Source organism: Capra hircus, chromosome 8, assembly GCF_001704415.2.
Source record: "Capra hircus breed San Clemente chromosome 8, ASM170441v1, whole genome shotgun sequence".
In the NCBI taxonomy this organism is placed as follows: domain Eukaryota; kingdom Metazoa; phylum Chordata; class Mammalia; order Artiodactyla; family Bovidae; genus Capra; species Capra hircus.
In genome coordinates this window covers 29,915,345-29,940,114 of record NC_030815.1, presented here as the reverse complement: position 1 = coordinate 29,940,114, position 24,770 = coordinate 29,915,345, and the positions used below count along the sequence as shown (strand labels likewise).

General features: G+C 35.9%; 1 protein-coding gene across 10 annotated transcripts in view; it reads right to left on the bottom strand.

Annotated features, from left to right (window-relative positions):
- The window catches only part of NFIB (nuclear factor I B), a 263,181-nt gene that overhangs the window by 57,342 nt on the left and 181,069 nt on the right, over window positions 1-24,770 (bottom strand). For all 10 annotated transcript variants that reach the window (XM_018051952.1, XM_005683657.3, XM_018051953.1 and 7 more), the window contains exons 4-6: window positions 18,421-18,489; window positions 12,502-12,622; window positions 9,351-9,469 (exon numbers count right to left, since the gene is read on the bottom strand). In XM_018051952.1, coding sequence (XP_017907441.1) covers window positions 9,351-9,469; window positions 12,502-12,622; window positions 18,421-18,489 — 309 coding nt within the window. The remainder of the gene's footprint in view (window positions 1-9,350; window positions 9,470-12,501; window positions 12,623-18,420; window positions 18,490-24,770) is intronic.

Sequence of the window (24,770 nt, the reverse complement as noted above, 5' to 3'; positions counted from 1 at the left end):
TCACACATGAGTTATACAGTACATATTAAGGAATTATTGTTGTATTTGTTAAGTTAATAATGATATGGGGGTTATATTAAAAACAAAATTCACTGTCTATTAGAAACTTAAGTATTCACAAGTAAAATAACACAAAGTCTGGGATTTACTTTAAGATACTAAAAAAAAACCTAGGAGATACTAAACAAAACAAGATGGGCAAAATATTGATGACAGTTAAAGCTGAAAAATGGTACATGGAAGTTCACTGTAAGATTCTTTCTGCTTTTTACATTCTCTATAACAAAAAGTTTTTTTTAAACTTTAAATAGCATGCTTAAATATTCAAACCAGCTCTCCTCCACATTTATCCATTGAAAGCACTCATATCTCCTTTTTTTTTTTTCCTAGTTCAGAAACTTTATCATGGCACAAAGTGTAAGTGCAAGAGGTTTTTTTAAAAAATGAGATAAAAATTTTACCATCTCAAAATTGTTTTGACAATTCTTCTAGAACCTAAAACCTCATAAATTCATCTCTACTTTTATTCTAGTTCTATAAGGTTTAACAGAACCTTCCATGAAGCTCCCTACAAGAACTGTTCAACTGCCAAGACATGTTAAGCAACGTTCAGATTCTCCTAGTCCATTTCTCCCTACATAAGGTATATCGATTCCTTGGTGGGTGGCAGGATAACAGAAAAAAAAAAAAAAAAAAAAACAGCCTTTGAAAAAGAAGACTAAGGCTCTGATCTTAATATCTAGACACTCTAAATGAGACAGCCTCTCATACTTAAATGGGGAGTGTGTGCTCAGTCACTAAGCTGTGTCTGATTCTTCGTGACTCCAGTAGCCCACCAGGCTCCTCTGTCCATGGGACTTCCCAGGCAAGAATACTGGTATGGGTTACCATTTCCTTCTCCAAGGAATCTTCCTGATCCAGGGACTGAACCCGTGTCTCCTGCATTGGCAGGCGGATTCTTTACCACTGAGCCACCCAGGAAGCCTGGGTTGCTTACCTGTGAAATAAGGAGTTTGAAGGTAAAGAATCATCCTGCAATGCGGGAGACTCGAGTTTGATCCATGGGTTGGGAAGATCCCCTGGAGAAGGGAAAGTCTACCCACTCCAGTATTCTGGTCTGGAGAACTCCATGGACTGTATAGGAGAAAAAGAAATTATACCCATTTGAATGAAGAGTTTCAAAGAATAGCAAGGAGAGATAAGAAAGCCTTCCTCAGTAATCAATGCAAAGAAATAGAGAAAAACAATAGAATTGGAAAGACCAAAGATCTCCTCAGAAAATTAGAGATACCAAGGGAACATTTCATACAAAGATGGGCTCAATAAAGGACAGAAATGGTATGGACCTAATGGAAGCAGAAGACATTAAGAAGAGGTGGCAAGAATACAGAGAAGAACTATACAAAAAAGATCTTAATGACCCAGATAACCACGACGGTGTGATCACTAACCTAGAGTCAGACATCTTGGAATGCAAAGTCAAGTGGGCCTTAGAAAGCATCACTATGAACAAAGCTAGTGGAGGGGATGGAATTCCAGTTAAGCTGTTTCAAATCCTAAAAGATGATGCTGTGAAAGTGCTGCACTCAATATGCCACCAAATTTGGAAAACTCAGCAGTGGCCATAGGACTGGAAAAGCTCAGTTTTCATTCCAATCCCAAAGAAAGGCAATGCCAAAGAATAAGCCAACTACTGCCCAATTGTACTCATCTCACATGCTAGCAAAGAAATGCTCAAAATTCTCCAAGCCGGGCTTCAACAATACATGAACTGTGAACTTCCAGATGTTCAAGCAGTATTTACAAAAGGCAGAGGAATCAGAGATCAAATTGGCAACATCCACTGAATCATAGAAAAAGCAAGAGAGTTCCAGAAAAACATCTATTTCTGCTTTATTGAATATGTCAAAGCCTTTGACTGTGTGGATCACAAAAAACTGTGGAAAATTCTGAAAGAGATGGGAATACTGGACCATCTGACTTGCCTCCTGAGAAATCTGTATGCAGGTCAGGAAGCAACAGTTAGAACTGGACATGGAGCAACAGACTGGTTCCAAATTGGGAAAGGAGTACGTCAAGGCTGTATATTGTCACCCTGCTTATTTAACTTATATGCAGAGCACATCATGAGAAACGCTGGGCTGGATAAAGCACAGGCTGGAATCAAGATTGCCAGGAGAAATATCAATAACCTCAGATATGCAGATGACACCACCCTTACGGCAGAAAGTGAAGAACTAAAAAGCCTCTTGATGAAAGTGAAAGAGGAGAGTGAAAGAGTTGGCTTAAAGCTCAACATTCAGAAAACGAAGATCATGGCATCTGGTCCCATCACTTCATGGCAAATAGATGGAGAAACAATGGAAAGAGTGTCAGACTTTATTATTTTGGGCTCCAAAATAACTGCAGATGGTGACTGCAGCCATGAAATTAAAAGACGCTTGCTCCTGAGAAGAAAAGTTAGGACCAACCTAGATAGCATATTCAAAAACAGAGACATTACTTTGCCAACAAAGGTCCATCTAGTCAAAGCTATGGTTTTTCCAGTAGTCACGTATGGATGTGAGAGTTGGACTAGAAAGAAAGCTGAGCAGCAAAGAATTGATGCTTTTGAACTGTGGTGCTGTAGAAGACTCTTGAGCCTCTCTTGGACTAAAGGAGATCAAACCAGCCAATCCTAAAGGAAATGAGTCCTGAATATTCATTGGAAGGACGGATGCTGAAGCTGAAACTCCAATACTTTGGCCATCTGATGCGAAGTACTGACACATTTGAAAAGACCCTGATGGTGGGAAAGATTGAAGGCAGGAGGAGAAAGGGATGACAAAAGATGAGATGGTTGGATGGCATCACTGATTCAATGGGTAAGCTCCTGGAGTTGGTGATGGACAGGGAGCCCTAGAGTGCTATAGTCCATGGGGTCTCAAAATCATGGACACAACTGAGTAACTGAACTGAACTGAACTGATACAGTCTATGGAGTCACAAAGAGTTGGACAGGATTGAGTGACTTTCACTAAGGCTTCTAATAATATGTGTTCTTATGTCTGAAAAATCAACTTCCTATTGTGTATGATATTGGTATCATAATAACCAAAGAAACTGGGTTTCCAAGCTACTTCAAAATAAACTTTAATAGGAAATCAGTGCATAATGGATTTGAAATAAAACCTTTTTCCATTTCAAGAAACTTTTTAGGGCACTCTGTGATAATGAAGCACACTGTGTCCCATGGGTTTTCCGCTCCCCTAATTTAGGCTGTGTTCCCCCAGTCTAGAAGCACAGCATCACACACAGCAAGCCATTTTTTTCAAACCAATTATCCATGGTGGTTTTTCTGCAAAATGCTGTATTTTCAAATTATTAAGGCTCCAGAGAACAGGACTTGAGTATCACTTGCCACTTATAAGCAGTATTGTCTCTTCTAACAGGTACACAGGTTGTGCTCCATCCAAAACACGTGAAAAGAGCACACACATCTGTTATAGCAGTCAGGATAAGGATTCTGATGAAAGCCTCACCAACAATGTACTGTTTTCCTTTCTGTTTGAAAGATATTCATAATCTGATTTTTCATCTATAGCCATGTGGTTGAAGAAAATGAAAAAGACTGTGACGAAGGCATCAACAGGGTTTGCCCTCTGATAACAGGATGATATATGGAGATTCACTGCAACTTCTGTAAGAACTGTAAGTTCTTGATGTTTTTTTAATAATAAACTGAACCAAAAAAAATTTTTTTTAATTGTGCTTAAACAACATGTATCCCTCAAGATCATTTGTATCCTTCCAGATCACTTGTATCTTTGATTTTAATTCAAAATCTGATATTTGAACATTTCATATTTAATCCTTGTGATACAAACTCTAAGGATATAAGGAATTGTTGCTGTTCTATCTAGCCCCTAAAGCAAACTTAAACATTCAGGAGATTACTAAGCTGTTTCCTTGCATTTTTCTAGGACATCACTGAATGTTAGTAGTTATTCAATTATTTGTGAAAGCTGCTCATTCACCTACTTCTACAGTTAGAAAAACCTTGAGAGTTTATCATTTGTCAGACTGTAGTTTGGGCTAGGGTTGTTTTTTAAAGTTTGAATATATGATGGTTTCTCCCTATAGATTCTTAGATGGTGGGAAAAAGGGTTCTAAGGTCACAAACTTAATAAACATATACTGTCAATATCCACTGAGAGATATTCATATTCATAGCCGACAGTAGCATGTTAAATATTCTACAAAATGATTTATGAATAAGGAAGTTTAAAGTTTTATATAAATAAAAATTTTCAATCTTAGTTGAATGCTCTCATATCTAGCTCATCTATTAATACTCTTTGCCTGTTGGGCTGCTGTCTATGGGGTCACACAGAGTCGGACACAACTGACGTGACTTAGCAGTAGCAGCAGCAAACTTGAATTATGAAAGGCTAGTCTCTGATTCTGGTTCTATTGGTGTCACCACATTCTACTGACTGTACTTGATTAAATGCATGATACTAAGCTGGCATTATTACTCTTTAGCCCCGAGTATTCCCTTGGGGCCGTTGGCTTAATTCATTAGATATTTAATACCATATCCTTATAGAACTCTATAAAGTGCAAATTGAAATTGAGCACAACATATAAGACTCTATTACTAAACAGAACCTTTGCAAATTCATCACAAATAAATCTCTAGGGTTTGGAAATATATTACAACTTCAAAAAACCTAGCTAAAGAGACTTATTTGTATGACAGAACTGTAACTTTTTTAAAGTGTTTTTTTCTAGTACCTACAATAAGCAGAACACTACTCCTAAAGACTGACTGTTTTGAGAGTCCAATATAAATTTTTAAACTGCTTTTAAAATTGTGATTACATACCAACACACCTCTAAGTAGTGCTAGTTTTTGCTAATATATCAACTTATTGATTTTTGTAAAAGATTTATTTCTCATAATGCTCAAAATTAAGATGGTCATGCAGACAGATTCTTCATAATCTGATTTACATTATTCTCTGTGAAGCAGTTTTCATAAATAATAAAAATAAATAAATAATAAAAAAGTATTTATCTGCTTCTGCCATTCTAATAATTGCTGATTCATCAAAGCCTGAATATAAAACTCCTAAAACACTATTTAATAGACATTTAGTGATATAGTAAAAGTATTTGTAATATACATTTGGGCTTTATAAACGGAAAATTTTACAGCTTCTCAGTCTGATAAGTATTTGAACAACTAGTAATCTTAGGTAAAATTTTTAGTTTGTTAAATTTCTGGCCTTGAAAATACTACAAGCTTGAGTCTCAAGAAAGCAACTTAAATTAGAGGAAAAACTCAGACCTATCTCTATTTTTCCTATTACATCATAAGTTACAAAGGACTAGTTTAATGATTTCAAGGGAATTATATCAACACGGAATTTAGTCTATGAGTTGGCTCAGGTGGAAGAAATTTCAGGTAGACAAGTTCTCAGATGGAATATTTTGTGAGGTTAACTATTAGAATAATAAAAGAAACTTTCAACAAGCAAATTGATAAGCTGACCCAGTTCAATTAATTTAACTATTAAAATCTAAAATGATGGAAAGCAGTATCCAAGAAACTAATTTGTCAAGAGTGGTAAAAGCAGTCACGCAGTTTAAGACTAGGAAATTCAAAACAGAGACCAAGCAAGACAAACGTATTCTAGAATCTAGGAAAACAATGTAATAGCAGCTGTACATCCCTTTGTTACTGCCCCAGTTTTCTTTTTTCTTCCTTTATATATAAAAGAATACAAAGCTAAAACATAAATATTATATAATACAGATGCTAGCAAATTTAATTTCTGCACTATTTCTCAGAAGAAAATTGAGCAAATCATAAAGATTCCTACAAAATGTTTAACACTATTAAGCACTGTTCAGTTTTAAAATGTTCTATATTCTACAAAACTAAAAATTACAATGATTTTATGAAATGTAACTTTTTTGCATTCTGGAAGACAGAAAAATATAACTATGTTATATGCTAAAATAAAAACACTTTTTGCATTAAATTTTTAAAATTACAGGAGCATTTCTTATTGCATGAATTTAGATCTTTTAAACTTTTACCTAATTTTTTAAAATGAAATTAGGATAATCATTTAGTTACACTATATCCTTTATTTTTATCTACTTGGAATAAATCTGAAAGGTTTAGGTTCGTGGTTCAGATTATAAGGAAAGGTGGAATGACACATACTGTCCATAATTTTACTCTCATTGATTCACATAGTTCACTCGGTTTTAAGGACTATGGCAAGTGTAGATTTTAGTGCAAAATTGACATGAACAGAATAAGGCAGATGCAGGAAATAATTCATAGTAAATTTTAAACATTTCTGCCAATTGTAAACACAAGTATATTTTAAGCGACCAGTAAGTAGTCACTGAATACCAATTAGTGCAGGGGTTTTTAGACATGTACTAAAGCCATTACAATATCAAGTGGTACTCAATATGCCCTTTAGAATACTCCCTTCAAGACGACAGGCAAGTGTAACTAAAGAACTTGTGAAGATGGACAAGAACAGCCATGAGGCATTTTATTTTGCAAATCTGAAGAAAGCAATTTTCACCGAACAAAAGCACTGCATTTGGTTTAGGAAATTTATAAAGATAGTACTGTCCTGCCCTCATGTTTTCATTATAGTTGAAGTCTTCTTCCCACAGTGGCTTATTGTGCATATTACAAAATCTTCAGGGTCTCAGAATCAAAGTGACACACATTTTTTTTAAGCATGTGTGAAAATGAATCATTCTTTCTTACTCTTAATATAATATGCCTTTACAGACTTCTCCAATAATTCTAGTCATCTTGATAAAAGAAAATCACCAAGACAATACAATGATTTTACAAAGAGAAAGAATGACAGTTTCTCTTCTACTTTTCAAAAATGTTTTACAATATGATTTGAAATTGGCTTTATTCAGCAGGCTGAAAGAGGAATCAACTCTTACAGGGTGACACTCTCTATCATAAAGAACACCTACACTTTGCACAACACATCCATTGACACACATTCACGACGTTATTGTTATTACCATTAGAATCTTTTCCAGAACAATTTTCTGACGAGGAAAATATGGCTTTGTTTAGAAAAAGCTGACAACGTCAGTAAAACAAGCAATAAAATATAAAGGGTTGAGGGTTTAGCTTTTCTTCTTACTTCCGCAAGTCTGATGAAGGCCCTGTTATTTCTGGCCTTCGCTAATGAGACTGGTGTTTCGCCTATCAGTGATTCACGTAGCCAGCAAATATCTATTTGCCTCTGCTGAGCCCCAAGTGTTGCACATGGTTCCTAGGCTCTGAATACACAGTAGCCAAAACAGATAAAGTCTCTGTCCTCACAATGCAGACAGACTCAGACAATTAATCCCATAAGCAAATATGGAACGACATACTATGAGTACAGAGAGGGAACAATACCAGGTGTCAAGAGGTTTCAGAATGAAATCCCTCAATTTAGGCTGGGACATGAAAAATGACCAAGAATTTGCCAGGTGAAGAGTCAGAAGAGGAGTGTTCCAGAGGGCATGGCTTATATGAAGGTCTTGGGTGTTACACTTCCAAATCTAAACAAAGCAGTCGGCTCAAGCACAAGAAGGAAGCAGACAGCCCCTGCTGAGACTGGAGCAGTGGTCAGAGGCCAGATTCACAGAAAGATCTGTGAATCGTGTGAGGGAATCCTGATTCTCTCCGAGGAGAAGCAGGACGTAACTGAAGCAGGGGAATGATATAACGTTAAAAGATGGTTCTGTCTACAGAATAGATCGGGGAGGTAGGGTAGGATCTCAGAGCCCAAACTCTTCAGCTGATTTTCAAATCCTTTCTTAAAATGACCTCCCATTATTTCCACTCACACAAACAGCCGCCAGCCACAGGGCACACACATGGCCATTCGGAAACTCACTTCCCCACCTCAGTGCTTAACTCTGTTATTGTCTTCATCCACCCTGCCCGCTGCTTTACAGGTTAAAATCTCAGCAAGCTAAAGGAGACCCACCCAACTCCACCTGACTCAATGTCAATTCCTCCTTGAAGACTATTTCACCATTCTTTAAATCCTATGGCACTCAGTAGAAAAACATGGAGCAGCAGAAAGGGAATCCTGAATTTTGGCTTTAACTGCTAAGCTTCAGGACTATTTGGTTTCCTGAGATTACTGGACATGCAACTCCTCAACCCTCACATACACTCACCCAAGTTATGGACTGAAAATCACTGATAATGAGCTTTTTTTGTTTTTTTACATTTTTAATTAAATGGAGAATTTTAAAGACAACTTTCAAATACACTTTGTTCTGCTCTATAAATCATTTTTGCACACATACCAACAAAGATTGTTAGCTAATCTTTGTGTCCATGTTTAATAATCTCCCTCCAACTGTGGCAAAAAGGCATGAGTATATCTGATGAAATATATTTAACCCAGTAGACTTTGAGAAAAAAAAAGAGCAAAGTATGAATTTAGAGAGTCAAAGAATACCTATTTTGAAATTTATATTTTTTCCTAGAGCTGCCCTAGAGTTAGGTTATAGTTTCATCTAGAAGAAATAACTAGATTGACTGAGACACCAAGTGTCTAATATCACACTTTTATTTATTGTTCACATTGTACCTATTTCCAAAAGAAAGCATGGTTTCTTTTAAATGAGAACTTTCAGTAACTGGCACCTGAGAACTGCTTAAAGTTTGGCTCCACCTTAAAATTCCCCATTAAGAGGAACAAACTGATCTGACTGAATGAGAATTTATGCTCCTGCTATAATCCAACCAACTAATATGGCCAGACCATCATTAGTCACATACATACTGAGGTTTCTAAAAGATTATTCTGCCTAAAAAAAAAAGTTCAATTTTAATAAACACATAAATATATGGGAATTTTGTAACTTCAATAACATTGGATAAGTTGCTGCTGCTACTAAGTTGCTTCAGTCATGTCCGACTCTGTGCGACCCCGTAGACGGCAGCCCATCCGGCTCCCCCGTCCCGGGGATTCTCCAGGCAAGAACACTGGAGTGGGTCGCCATTTCCTTCTCCAATGCATGAAAGAGAGAGCTCAGTCGTGTCTGACTTTTCGAGACCCCATGGACTGTAGCCTACCAGGCTCCTCCGTCCAAAGGAGTTTCCAGGCAAGAGTACTGGAGTGGGTTGCCATTGCCTTCTCCGATTTGATCAGTACATGACCTTAAAAAAAATTGTACTGCAATCATTTCGTGAAGAAATATAATCCACATTGATTTAATTATGAAATTTTGACTAAATGAAACTTATGGAAGGAGCTGACATTTTCTTCCACTGTCCCTAGAGGCGACTCCTTATCACTCACCTTGATCTCTTTCGTGCCATGTTCGACTTCCAGCAGCTGGTGAATTCGGAGAGGGATAAAAGTCTCCTGTAGGACTTGGTTCCATATTTTCATCTATGGATATAGTTTTGGGTCTTTTGCTGTTAAAATATGACAACAGTTAATGTTAATGGGAATTCTAGGAAGATGTGTATCACCTGAAAGTTTATAATCTAAGAATATTCTTGCTGGAGAAATTTCCACAAACACAAGTAATAATATCCCGGAAATAATGGTGAGTATTCAAGACATCAACAGGAGTAGCAAACATTTCCAGTTTTTTGTATCATTTATTATAACAGTAGAATTATATTTGTGTAATGAATAGGATGTCTCTTATATTTACCTTTTGAAATATATTTCCAGTAGTAAAATACTATTTTTGGTAGTTAAAAAGTGAATTCTTAATGTGATATGTATACTAACTTAAAAATTGTTATTAAGATTGCACCTAACTCATAATTATCAATATTAATAATGTTCATTTGTACAGTACTTGCCATTAACAATGTAATCCTCTCATATGAATTCATAGATAAGTAAGGTCCATAACCTTTCTAAACTCAATTTAATTATCTGTAAAATGGAAACAATAAAACATTGCTCAAAGGGGAATTGTAGGGAGGATTAAATGAGTTATTAAATATACAGCTCATACATTTAGTGGCGGCACTTATTAAATAGTAATTAGTAGTAGTAACCCTATAATTAATAATATTAAAAATTTATAGTACTTCTCTGATTATAAACTGTTTCATATATTCTTATTTACCTTTTCCTAAAAAAAAAATACAGTTGCTGATCCTTTACTCTTAAGGTCAACCATGAAAATCGTCATTGCCAAATTCAAACCCAATGGTATAATTCCAAAATAATATATTTTAATAAAGAAAACATGGTTTTATCACTATAACTAAGAAAAATGAACATTTAGAGCCACGATTAAAAAGCTATTCTATGCCACATGCAATATTGCTTAATATATGCCTTCATATCTCTCCACCAATATTCTATTAAACAGTTATGAATATGAAAATGGATATTGTTTCCTTAGAGTAAAAAAAAAATTCTTATTCACACCCATGCAGGTAAAAACTAAAAAAAGGAAATCTTCTGAATAAACTTGAGGTAGTGATAAAATCCCACGGACAGAGGAGCCTGGAGGCTGCAGTCCATGGGGTCACTAAAAGTCGGACACAACTGAGTGACTTCACTTTCACTTTTCACTTTCATGCATTGGAGAAGGAAATGGCAACCCACTCCAGTGTTCTTGCCTGGAGAATCCCAGGGACAGGGGAGCCTGGTGGGCTGCTGTCTATGGGGTCGCACAGAGTTGGACACGACTAAAGCGACTTAGCAGCAGCAGTGATAAAAAACCTAATATCATAGGATTTCAGAGTTGTAACTGACTTTAGAAGCCACACACATAATCCAATCCTCCATTTTATTACAAGTAGGGAGACAAATTTGAAGAAAATCAATTGTCCAGAGCATGTTAATTGTAGCAGCCTGACTTCCTAGACTGTACTCTTTCAAAATCCTGGAAACATGCGCATGTCTGGGTATACTCATAGATACATTTGTGATTAAGATTTAACTCACAACTCCCAAACTATTAAAATTATGTAGAAGATGGCAATTTCTATTAGTGTTAATTCACGGTGAGAATAAATAGTAGATATTTAGTTTCTTTCTAGGGTATCCAAAATTAGAATGTATTTTTAAATCCCTCCTTCAATCTAATTCTTTCATCTGTGAATCAACAGTAAATACAGGAAAACTTGAAATGAGGGAGAAAAGATTTTTATAAGGAAATAAAAGATAAATGTTTTTTAAAACTTTTTTATTCTAAATGACATAGTATTGTATTTAATACTGAATGATCATGAGGAAAGAGTTGGTGGACAAGATACCGATCCATCATATAAAATAAAAATATTACTATTCACATTTTAAATTTAGAAAAATCAAAGCATTTTAAACAAATTACTATATCACAGACAATTTTAATAATAAACCTAATACTTGCTACGAAATCTTCCTATAGGAAAACACAGTTTGACCATAAATGACACACAATTAAATTAGCTAATAAATGTACAAATGTGCACCGCCCCATAATTAATCCGAATGCAATTAATTTTTGTTACTGAGACTAGCATAGGAAAATGGTTATCCAGATTTTTTTATTTTTTGAAGTTGATATTATAAAATACATGTTTTGCTCTGGAATTCATGTAGGATCTTTTATCTGATCATCGGTATTTTCAGTGCTCTGAAGATGAGATTGGTCTTTCTGTATTGAAGATTCGACCTCCAAAAAACCCAATAAAGCTACAATATCTGTTTATCTTTCCTTCTCATTCACTCAGTCCTTTTCTATCATTCTACAATAAAGGAACATATCATGAAATTCTAATGCACAATAACTTTCCAAGCTAATTTTCCCTCATTTAAATAGAAGATTTCCTTTTAAACTCCTGAAGGTTACAATTAGAAGGTTAAGAGAGAAAAATGAGAATGTCAGCAGAGAACTAAAAGACAAAGTCACCTCACTGTAGCTCTTTCCCAACTGGTTCAGCCAAATCTCAGAGCAGGTAATACTTTCATTGGTAACTAAAAGTTAACTAAATTATTCAAAGAGCATCAACTAATTGAAGCACTTGGCAAACCTGTGGCCTAGAATAAGGCCTTTTAAAGTTAAATAAATGATACATTTTATTTTTCACTTCATTATCCCCAGTTTGGACATGCTATTAGGATAAAAGTTGGGTGGATCAATCCTAAACCAGGGCAACATCATTTTTAAGGTCACCAAAATAATTATATGACTTGTGAAATTGCAATACTTCATAGAAGATAAAAATCATATTAATACATTTTCATAGTTCCCTTGTCCCCCCACCCCCGAAATGATTGTTGAAAATGCTCTGAACAACAATTACACTTAACTTTCAAATTTCAAAATACGTTTAACCAACAAAGGTTAAAACTCTGTGAAAAATCAGCAACAAATCTTGAACTGTTTGTTTTATTTCCCCGTGTTTACCGGCCAACGTATCTATGTGCATGTATCCCTACCTACTTATTTGCATACCAGACTGAGAAGAAAAGCAGTTCCTCTCTCAGTTACCTGCTTGGTGGAGAAGACAAAGACCTCTGAAGATTGACCCCCGAGTTCATGTCATGATAGTATGGTTGGCTTGGGATTTCTCCAATTGGAAAGTTGACTCCAGTTCCCTGGGTTATGGGCGCTGAGGAATAAGACAACAAAAAGAGCATTGGGAATGGCATTTCGTACTGTCATCTCTATTCAGGTATAATAATCTCATATTTTCCATGCCTCTGGGCAAGGATGAGAGGAATTCTCTTTACCTTAAGACTCTAGTATCAACCGTCCACTGGTTAAGACTTGCAAGCATCCTCACTATGCCAATGTTCAAGTGTGGAAACTCAAGGCACTAAGACAGTCATCACTGGTTATCCCTTCCTCTACTCGCACTGCCCAAGCTTCTTCATTCAGTCCTTACTGTTAGCCATCACTACATCTGCCATCCCACTAGTCTATGGATGCGCCACCGGGAACACACATGCTGATTATTGCTCAGGACAAAGCAAGGCCCTTTGTACTAACTCAGCTCTTAAAAATCAAATTATTGTTAAATAAATCAAATTAAAATATTTCCATAAAAGGATTATTTTATAACAATATTAACATTAATATTAAAGTACATTAGATATCATATGTATAATTATTTGATATAAAAATAATTATTGTATTAGGCAAGTATATAAGTAAAGTCAACAAATATGAAATAAAAGTCAAGATTTCTTTTTCCAAAATACATATTCGGTTTCATATATGGATGGGAAGTACAGTTTTACTCTATGTCTTGTTTTTTAAAAAGTTTATATGCCCAACTTCAGAAGTCATTTAAAATATACTCTAGGAGTTTTATACTTTAAGGTATAAATCAAGAAGTCTTTTTAGTTTGCTGATATATTGTGAACTGAGATTTTTGATGTAAGTATTGGTTGTCATACCATGGATTACAGCTTTTTAAATTTTTAAAATTGGTTTCTAAACTTCTTGAATAAATCTTTCAGGCAGCACATTGTGTTAGAATGAGGAGAGTACTAGGAAATAGACAGACTTAATATTTTAACTCCCTCTGCCATTTATGTGCTATAAACCTCAGTTTCCTGAACTATAAAATGAGAATTATAATAAGCTATCAAATATGACTATTTTGAGGATGAAATGAGGTAAGGAGTGATAAAAGTCTATCATGATGCCTAGTGGATAACAGATATTCAACAAGTCTGAGTTCCCTTTTCTTGCTTTCTCCCCCAAAACTCTTCCCTGGCAACCTACAGTGGTTAGCAAAGATGAAACAGTCCAAAAACCTATGAACAGCAGTAAATAGGTACAAATGAATCTATCCACTGAAGGTCTGTGCATTCAACAAGTTATTGTATCCATTACTGACAGGTGCTGAAAGGGACACAAAACTGTCTAAGATATAAGATAGTTCTTGTCCTTAATAAGACACATTGGGCAACAAGTTGGGTAAACAAAACAGTCATGAAAAGCACGGAAATACAAGCATAATGCAGATTATAGTGAAACTTCCAAAAGAATGACATGATCAACAAATGCTATAGGATTTCAAGGGAAGAAGAATCCAATATAAGCTTGAATGGTCCAAGAAATCTGCAGAAAGCCACAGCTGGCCCAGGGCTCTAGAGGATGTGGTGGGTACTAAAGGGAAGTTACTCTAAATAACAAGTTACTCTAAAGAACAAGGTCATGGGCAGAGATGACATGCAAGGTGGAGATCAGCCAGGCTGGAGTCAAAGGACCATGATTAAGAATAAATTCTATTTCTTCACCTGTTTTCACCAGGCCTTCAAGATCATTGATGAGGGAAAGTCTATTCTAGCCCATGGCAACAAAACTCTAGAGCCTCCGAGATTCACACTACAACAGAGAGTCCACTTTATCTTCCCCTTTCTCCAAATTAACCTCATGTTGAGTATAAAATTCCAAAGGGACCACTGATTTTCAAGGAATTTTTCTTACGTAGAATTTTTAATAGACATCTGAAATGTGTTCACTATCAGTTGAATTGTATTTCAATATCAGGCAGGCCAAGACTAACAAAGTATCTTTTTAGAAAATGTGATTAGAAGGTACATGCTTTATTGCAGAGAAATAATCAAGGAATATACAATGGATATAGCTCTATTAAAAATTAAGTCAAAATAAATTAATACATACAAGATTAGTCTCAGCTCTAAAGATCTGCAGTTTCTGCCTGCTGTTAGGTTATTCATATTACATAATATGATTTAGCTTCATTTTATATAAACATGCTAGTTTTCAATGTATAACTATGCCTAATGGCTTCAGTTCTTTGGACAGTTAAAATGTAGTTGCTTGTTGTGGCTTGAGGTACACCAGAGGTTGAAAAAAATGCAAGGTAAGAAATCCCACAATAACCACATGCTTTAAAGTTTATTATTAGAACCATGTTCTACGTGACATTGGAAGGCAGAGTAGTGCTGGAAGGAGGCATTTGAGTGGCTCAGTGAAAGTAAAACAATCTGTTTGGCTTTCGACAGTAATAATGGATACAATTCAAAGAACTGAGTTACCAACAGGAAACTTACATGTTATATCTTATATCAATTAGCTGCAATTTATTAAGCTCATGCAATATTTAGACAAAGATTTGTAGTTCCTATTTAATAAACATATGGCATGACAGTCAACACAGATTGCTTGACCATAAGCATACTAGGTATAATTTATAGGAAAATGACAATTGCAGATCTTTGGAAATATTATTTTTTTTCCTAAATTTTGTACCAGAAGGATTATTTCAAAATATCAAGGAAGCAACACAAATACTTTATTTACAAATATTGTATGATCTCACTTATATGTGGAATCTAAACAAACAAAAAACAAGCTCATAGAAAAGTTTACTAGAAGTGGGTATTAGTGGGGAGGGAGAATTGGAGGAAGTCGGCAAAATGTACAAACTTCTAGTTATAAAATAAATAGATGCTGGGGATGTAATGTACAAAACAATGACTATAGCTAATGTAGCATATATATATATATATATATATATATATAAAGCAGTTAAGAGAGTAGATCCTAAGAGTTCTCATCACAAGGAAATACCATTTTCTCTTTCTCTCTCTTTTTGACAGCTGCATGACTGCATGAGATGATAGACATTAACTAAACTTACTATGGTATTTCACAGTGTATGTCAGTCAAGTCATTATGCTATATACCTTAAAATTATATAGTGCTACATGTCAACTAAGTCTCATTAAAACTGGGGCAGGGGTGTGAGGACAAGACGGAGAGTAAAGCTTTAGTCATGGCTTAAGAAAAGACAAAAGCATTTTGTATATAGATTTACACACAAGCAATGTAAAATTTAGTGTAGATTTTGACACTAAATGGGAGATTACAGAAATTAAAGTAGATTAATAATGAACACGGCCAAATTCTAAAACAGCACATGCACAAAAATTATCTAATGACAAAGTGTGTAAGAACAGCAAGTCCCGGCAGATAGGCCTATTTAAAAGCCTCAGGAAAAACTTCTATCAGATGCAAAGATCATTGTTAGCACCTCTCCCAGAGAGCAGCAAGGGGCCTTAAGGCTGCAAATCATGTTTAAGAGGCTGCCAATACCCTCTTAGAAACCAAGCTCAGAAGAACCTCAGATTCTAAGGGTTAGAGGGCAACCCTTAATCTCTCTTATTGTTCTCTTCACTCCAAAAGCTGATCCTAAATCAACTTTTAAGATGGAGATAATATCGTTCACCAGAAAGATCACTATCCTAAAATTGAACAGCTTCATTAGCTAAAGTCAACATGCACATTAGAGGGTCATACCAGAGTAAAACCCCACAGGACAGAAACCATTAACATATCGTAAACCCTCAAGTCAGAATTTGTGATGTACAGCAAAAGGGTTGTGCTGAAGTTGATGTTTACTTAGCAAACCCTATTTCATAAACAATGAAGTTCAATTGTATAAATAAGGTTATAATGTAGATATATTAAACACTTAGGAGAATAACTTCTCAAGCATTTCAGAGACACCTATTTACATATGGGATAGAAAATGTTTGCTGAATTAATTAGCTAATGAATGAATATAGATAATTAACATACTAATTACAAATCAGTAATGCTTGTTATAACAGATAACTTAAAAATCTCTAAGAGAGGAGAGTGTGATTTAAGAAAGAATGAATGATGTATGTTAAATTTACCTCACTTCTGAACTGTTACAGAAATATATTTTTTAAGTTTCAAATTCAGATTTCTCACAGTATCAATATGGGTTTTTATAAGTTTTTATATGGCTCTCTCATAGCATCTAACATAATGTTACCTCTAATGAGGAACTAATAATATTTTCTGACAGATAACACTATTATCCTTATAAGAAGGATAGAAATATAAAACTGAGAAAATTACAAATTTAAACAAATAATTTCATAAACTCTCATAACTGTAGCAGCATAGCCTCTCTGCTAAAGAGCAACACACACACACACACACACACACACACACACCCCTTCAAATACTCCCTTTCTTACACAATGCCATTAAGTGGTAGTAAGTCACTCAGGCACGTTCCTTTACAAGTTAAAAATAAACATAAAAAGTTCAAATACTGCAGTCTTAGCACAACACATATTGATCAGGAAAAACACAGAAGTCTCATGGCCTTGGTCAGTGAAATAGACCACCAAAATCCTCTTGCCTAGCAAACATGAATCCAATAGACACAGGGATACAGGATATGAAGTTCTGGTCACTTATACTACTCCTTAGTCAACAGACAAAGGCAGAAGTATTTGGGGCATAATATTTATCCACTGCAGAATTATGTCAGAAAGGATGCTACTAAAGTCTTAAATGTTTATTTACAGAACTCTCTGAAACACAGGCTAGGTGCACTAGTCACTTCAGAAATCTGAATTTGAGAAACTACAGTTCCAAAGACAAAGTCACCTATGGCATTGGAGACTACTTCACTGAATGCCATGCTAAAGTACTACCTATACTTAGCCTCAGCAAGTCTTTTTTTTTTTTTTTTGTTCTTTTTGGATCATCATAATTCCTGTTCATGACCTCTGAATTTGACCCAAGTGAAAAACACAGCTTAAACAGGGACCAGAGTGGCCCTACATCATCTGAATAAACCATTTCAAACTGTGACACTCCCTATCAAAATGCCAGGTGAAAATACAGCCATCAAAGGTACATACATAAGCTAAATCAAAGAAGAGAGCAAGTAGAAATGAGTCACTCCCTTCAGCATAATCAATGAGATAAGAACTGCCTCTTACATATATCTGCAGACACCATCATAATAACTAAAAGAGGTGATCAAGAAAACTTTCTCCTTGCTTAGTTAGCTGACCAGGTAAACTTACTCGAGAAAATTCTCCTCCCGGCTGCTAAGAATGGTGTCTCAGGTGAGGTGGCCAGTGAAAACAATTTGGCATTGTTTTGGATAACAATGCTTTCTATCTATATCCAACCACAATCTGCAAAGTTAATTTCTGCATCCCTCTACACTCTGCCTGTTAGCGTGTATATCCTGTACATCTCCAAGCCCCCACCAAAATGTTAGCAAAATGAAAAAGCACTTATCTACAGGAAACTTATGTGGGTTATCATAACAACACCGAGTACATTTAATTAATCACACTTCCTTTGATATAAATGACCATCTATGGTCACAGAGTGAACAGTGAATTAAATGAACACCAACAACACAGCAAGCAGAACAAACTCCAAATTATTTTTGTACTACAAAAAGTACTGATTTAAATGCAAATATTTCAGAAAGCCAGACAAATTCACTTGTGAAATCAAAAAGTTAGAGATTTTAGAAGCTGAAATTCTCCTAATACATAGTTCCCTTCATACTGTATTTCACTTTAAAAATATAAAACATTTTAAGTCATACTGTATAATTAAATAATAAGAAAAGAGTTTACTTACTTCTGGATACCCTCACAAGTTCTGATACATTGAAGACTCCAGATTTTACAAAACTATCCTCAAGGTATCCTGAAAATAAACATCAAGAGGAAAGAGATCAACATAAGCAGGAAGCAAATAAATGATTTAACACTAGAATTCACTCAAGTGTTTCAAACTGAAGGTTCGACTAAAAACCAAGTATGCGTACAACAGAGACACGTTAAAAACAAAATGCTGGTGAAATGCAAACTGGGTCTTTTAAAACAAAAGTTTACAGTTTAGAAGCTAAATAATCTCTCAGAAAAAAATTGTAACTTTCCAAGTGTACAAGGCAATTGGTCTGGTTTTATTTGCCTGGCTCATGCATAGGGAATAAAGGTTTAGGGGCCCTCGGCCAGTAGCACCTGGTAGACTAAAGTCCAACCATTTGAAAAAAAAAAAAAAAGCAAGAAAGAAAAAGGAAAACCACAACCACAATTAGCACCTTGTTGGAATTACTTCAAAGATCTCTGGAAACCACTGTTCTTTAACAAATCCTTCCCTGAGTAAAGAAAAGTGAGTTGCTGTTACCAGCCCTCCCACCTTTGTTCCCTTCCTGAATCACACAAAAGCAGAGCCGGCACACAGAGCAAACACTTCACACGGACCTATTTCCGTGCACCTTTAATATACCTCACACAATTTCACTGCTTTCTCACCCTGCTGCCACTCCCTGGTACTCCATTTCAAAAACAGGATCCTTTTTCTGGCAAACAGTGGTGAGGCCAGACCTCCAGGAATGCCTCCTGACCCTTCAGGGACCTCCACCGGTCAGGAGCCAGAGTTAAGTCAAACAGGCTTTCTGGCTGGCCTAGCTCTGCCCAGGACTGGAGATGGGACTCTCACCGACTGTCCTGTCGCCAGGTTCTAGCCAACGAGAAGAAAGTTTAACGGTGGTAAGGAGGGGAAGAACACCTCAGGTAGATGGAATGTGGATACTCTCTGCTGCCCCAGGGAGAGAATAAGCGTGAAAATCCTCAGTATTCGAATGCTTCCAGGAAAAAACTCTAAATTCCAAGAAATGGCAATTTGATCCAATGCTGCAGAGCACTTTGGGGCTGACTGAGAGATTGGATTTACTGTAGGAAAGACAGGCACGAGTGGTTTAGCAACATGGCACACTCACGTCAAAGAGCTGGGCTTTGACTCCTGACTACACTTTGCCACCATGGCATCCTGGAATAATTAATCATAATAATTAATAATGAACTTATAGGAATTAATAATAATAGCTGTCCTGGAACATTAGACTCTTTGTGCCTCAGAGTTTTCATTCATATATTAAAGATAATATCAATAAAATTAGCTACCTTACAGAGTTATGAATAAGTGAGATAAAACTATAAAACGCAGAGTAGGCACAGATTAAACATTACCAATAAATTAGGACTGGCTCATGGAGGCAACAATCACGCACACACTGAAATATACACACTGAATTCCAGTCTCAAGATAACTATAAATAACCATTTGGAAACTTAACCAGAATGAGAGTCACCTCCCTACTTTTTAACCATACATAGCATGAAAAGACAGAAAATCATTTAATTAATACATATACTTCACTGTTGGGAATAAACAGAGGAGCTGTATATGTCTGAAGGCTGTCTGAACACTGTTTTATATCCATCCATTCACCTTCTTTAGAAAAAAGAATGAAAGAATGAGAAGAAATTATGAGATCTCAGCTGGTGATAAAACTCAGGTCTCATATTAAATCATTACTTTAAAAAAGATATACATTTTTAAGAGGATAAGAACTAAATGTCCTCACTTAATGCAGCTCTATTTTAAGAAACGCCTACTTCTTGAGCAATTAATTTTCTGTCAGGCTGAATTCATTTCAGTGATTACTGAGAAACTTTCAGATAGATACCACTGTACCAAGCGCTAAAAGCCACTGAGACAGAAAAGGACATCAACTCCCGCTCTGTAGCTGGAGACAAAGACAGTTTTAATTTCCTGATTGGTTATCATTATTGTTTTTGTTGTTCTAAAGTATAATAGCTTACACTGTACTTTATGTATAGTCAACATTTCACATATGACAAGTACATTAAATATAGAGACTTACTTATCATGATGACAGCTCGCATGCTTAACCAACCAGACAAGGTTATTCGCTCTGTAAAGGCCCACGGTCATGCCGTTCTCACACAGCTGCCTCTGATCAGAAGGCCCTCTATCCACACTCAACTCTCAGCCTTCCGTGTCCAGCTCAGCCACCACCTGTTCCATAAACTGCTTCTCCACCCTCCTCTCCCAACCCCTACGCCAGCTAAAATTGATCTCTTTTTCTATATTCACATAGCACCGGGTTTGTACTTACTTTACATCACTTTGTACATTCAAGTTTTCTAAGATAACTGTTTTCAAGTCTTGTGTTTTTTCTTATTTGGGGCAGTAACTGGGTTTTGTTCATCTCTGTTTCTCTCCTAACAAGTAACTCAGAGCCCACATATACACTAACTAGCAAACACTTGCAGAAAAAAACTGTAAAATTCAACTTTTTGAAACATGGTCACAAATGTATACCTTAATAATTTTATAACAATGAAGATAAAGATAGCTCAAGACTGAAGGATACTTTTACTGATTCTTGTTATTCCCTGGAATTTGTTTGCTTAGGAGTTTATTTAAGTTATTGGGCAGAAAGGGAAAGTATAATGATTACAGTCAGATTATATCTCTAACTCTGTTGTGTAACTAATGTACAGCTCTAGGCATTTAGTATAAAATAACTACCAAGGCACTAGCAGTGTTCAAACAGTTCACAAATATTTATAAATTGACAAATGAGTGAATAAATGGTAAATATTTCAATTTATTTATACAAATTATACCACGTGTACCCTGATGCTGGGAAAGATTGAGGGCAGGAGAAGAAAGGCGTGACAGATTACGAGATGGTTGGATGGCATCACTGACTCAAGGGACGTGAATGTGAGCAAACTCTGGGAGATAGGGAAGGACAGGGAAGCCCGGGGTACTGTAATCTATGTGGTCACAAAGAGGCAGATATGACTTAGTGACTGAACAATACAGGCTAGCATTTCACTATATGGATATTATCTGAAGTTCATTTCCTTATTACTCCAGAGTAGTCAGGACTCTATTTGCTTCACGCTCTAGTCATATTCATTAAGATGGAGTGATGCGTGGTCCATGAGGAACCAAATCCTAAGGTAGCAAATAGTCACCTCAAGGTAATCCTACCAGGAAGAAGAAAGTAAGACAGTCACACACAGACAGACACAATGACTATCACATGGAAAAGGGAAGGCAATTCAGAATGTTGCAGGATGCTTCTCCACTCCCTATCCCCAATTCCCCGAGTTCCAAGGAATTTGGATCTACAAGGAAAACTGAAAGAGCTATTTTACTAAAACTGTGAAAGGCATTAGAAGTAGGTCCAAACTGCTTTGGCACCCACAAGCAAAATTGCAACATCATAGGTACCACTGGGCTCCACTCCTGCATGGGGCATAGCAAGATAACAATGACACCATGACCTTATGTGGGGCAGGGACGGGGGTTGGTGGGAATCAGCCAACTGGAAGCCTGGGAGAGACACCCGAAGCAGACAGCTGCCCCCTTCATGCATCTCTGCATGCAGCACAGCCTTTACAGTGGACAGGCATTACCCAAGATGAGGCAGCCTAAAGAAAAGAATCAGGGGGTGATACGGTACTTGGACAGCTAATTGTGCTTGCTCACAAGCATACAAGAGATAGTACTTAAGGACTCTGGGAAAATAACTGGAGAGGATCACGCAGCGAGTCATGAGCCCTGCTATACAGTATAGAAGGTAAGACTCAGCACAACGCAGGTTCTTGCTGTTAACACAACCCCATCTGTAACCTCCAGGCTGTTGGGGCCTTCTAAAAACATGGTTTGCATGTGTTATATAGACCACTGTGAATCTAGAATAGCTGACACAAAGGCCAAAGATCTTAAAGCAATTTGGAGACATTCATTTAGCAAACTCCCTTTATCTACCAAAGGAAATATGAGCATCTCTGAGACAGAGCAGCTGCTTAATGGTTACAGAGCAATATTACACAACAGCTTATGCCAGGAAGCAAAGAACAACTTAGCATTTATGTGATGCTGTATTTACACTACATGTATGCTTTTTAAAAAATAAAATTGAGTAGGAAATAAAGACCTTTGCAAACTGAAAATTCTCAAAGGCAATATCAAATTATATTATTTTACACTTTTTATTTTTCTCTAACAAAAGCAACAATAAATCACTGCTCAGAAGTTAATATAGTGTTTAACCTCCTTTACAAACAATAACAGAGTGACACAATGGCATATCTAACTGCTAATATCTCAAATTATAATCAGCACCATTTAAATGTTAAACAACATTCACACAGAAAATCCAAAGGAAGACTGATAATGGCTCATTTTTATGGTCTACTGTGTTCTATTCTTGAAATTAAAAAAAAAAAACCCACAGAAAGCAGTTATTAAATTCATGAAAGCTGTCTTCGAGTATTTGAAGGACTGTTAATGTAGATGGTGGATTAGACTTATTCTGCATAGTCCAGGAACTGTTTTTTGGCTCAGTAAACAGGTTTGTCACCCAATAAGAAAAGTCCTAGAAAGGAATGTGAAACCTTGCAAAGGTAATAATAACCAAGACACGCCAAGCTACGAAAATCTTAGAAAGCATGAGTTCATGCCAAGTTCGTAGTTATCCTCAAGTTGTTACCATTTTACAGATGAGAAAACTTGTATCTGCAAACATAGGGGGTTTCTCAGTGGATATCAAGACCCCTCCCCCCGCTACTGCATTTAAGAATTCTCATTATGGATCGGAAACTGGATAAGAGTGTCTCAAAAGCCCACTGAAACATTCAGAGTCCTCTCTTTCTTACATGGCGGTTTTCCTGTTAAGTTTCCTCGTGTTGTGCATTTGGGAAAAGAAGAGGACACTGGATATCACACAGGCATGCTCCAGCTGCGGGATTCCAATTATCCACTTCCTTCTACCGAGTGTAAAGATGCCTAAATCCTTTTGCTAATGGATGCAAAGCGCAACACTGGATTATTTCATACTAACTCTTTGCTGATCTTCATAAAACTTCAGCTACAAAACCTAACAAACTGGTGATTTTCTAAGACAGGGCTCTCTTCAGTTTCCTAACTGGTCTGAACTGTCCATGGTTAAGGATGGAAACTATGATTATAAAATAGATACACTAATTATTGCAAAGGCAATGATTCTCTGCACAGAGACTGAACCTCAGCCTACAGCTAAGGACAATATTTTAGTATTAGTTTAGAATGAAGTTTGTGCTTCAATATGAAATGTAAATCCCTGATGGTTATTTACATGATCTGGCAGAGAGAACTTTTCTGACTTTAACACACTCTGATAGTACTACATTAATATATTTTTTTATGTTTGTTTAGTTTTTCCTTCCAGTCCATTAAAATTTTCCTACATATATAACATATAAACATGTATTTTTATAAAACTGATATCAAATTTAAATAAATGCATATCCTGACTTTTTCTAATTAACATTATATCTTTCCTTTAAATTAAATAGCATGATTTTAATGCCTGTATCATATTATACTGCATGGCTGTATCATACTTTATTTGACCACTCTCCTATTGTTTGGCATTTTAGGTTATTTCCCATTTTAAAAAATATTATAAACAGCACTGCCATTAACATCCTTGTACACAAATCTTTGTCAGCAATTCTTGTGATTTTCTTAGGCTGGAGTTCCCAGAAGTGGAATTACTGGGTCAAAGGACATAAACTCTTTTAAAGCTCTTGGTAAAAACTGTCAAGCTACTTTCCATAAAGGTTTTTGCCAATTTATATTCCCTCGGGCAGATCTTGAGTGTTTCATGTCACTTCCCTGTTGCCAGAATTACATATTAGACATATTAATCGGATTTGTTTTTAATTGTGGATAGTTGATAGAGAAAAGATATCATTACATTAATGCTATAATTTTCACTAATTATAATAAGGTAGGATTTTTTCAGAGACATTCTCATTATTTCTTTGAAGAGAACATTCAAATACATGTAAATAATAAGAGTGATAGCAGGAATATTTACTCATAATATTAACGAGAATACTTTTAGTAATAATTTGGCTATTCATTGATGATTGATTTCTTTCTCAGTATTTGACATATTCACTTGTTTCTAGTTTTCTCAGAGTTTTTTAAAGTTTTCTGATCAGAATAGTTATTATTACTAAATGCCTTTTTGGTCTTGTAGAGATTATCCTTTTTATCCCTTACAGCATTTTTTGTTGTTACATATTACAGACTTCTTATATTATCTTTGT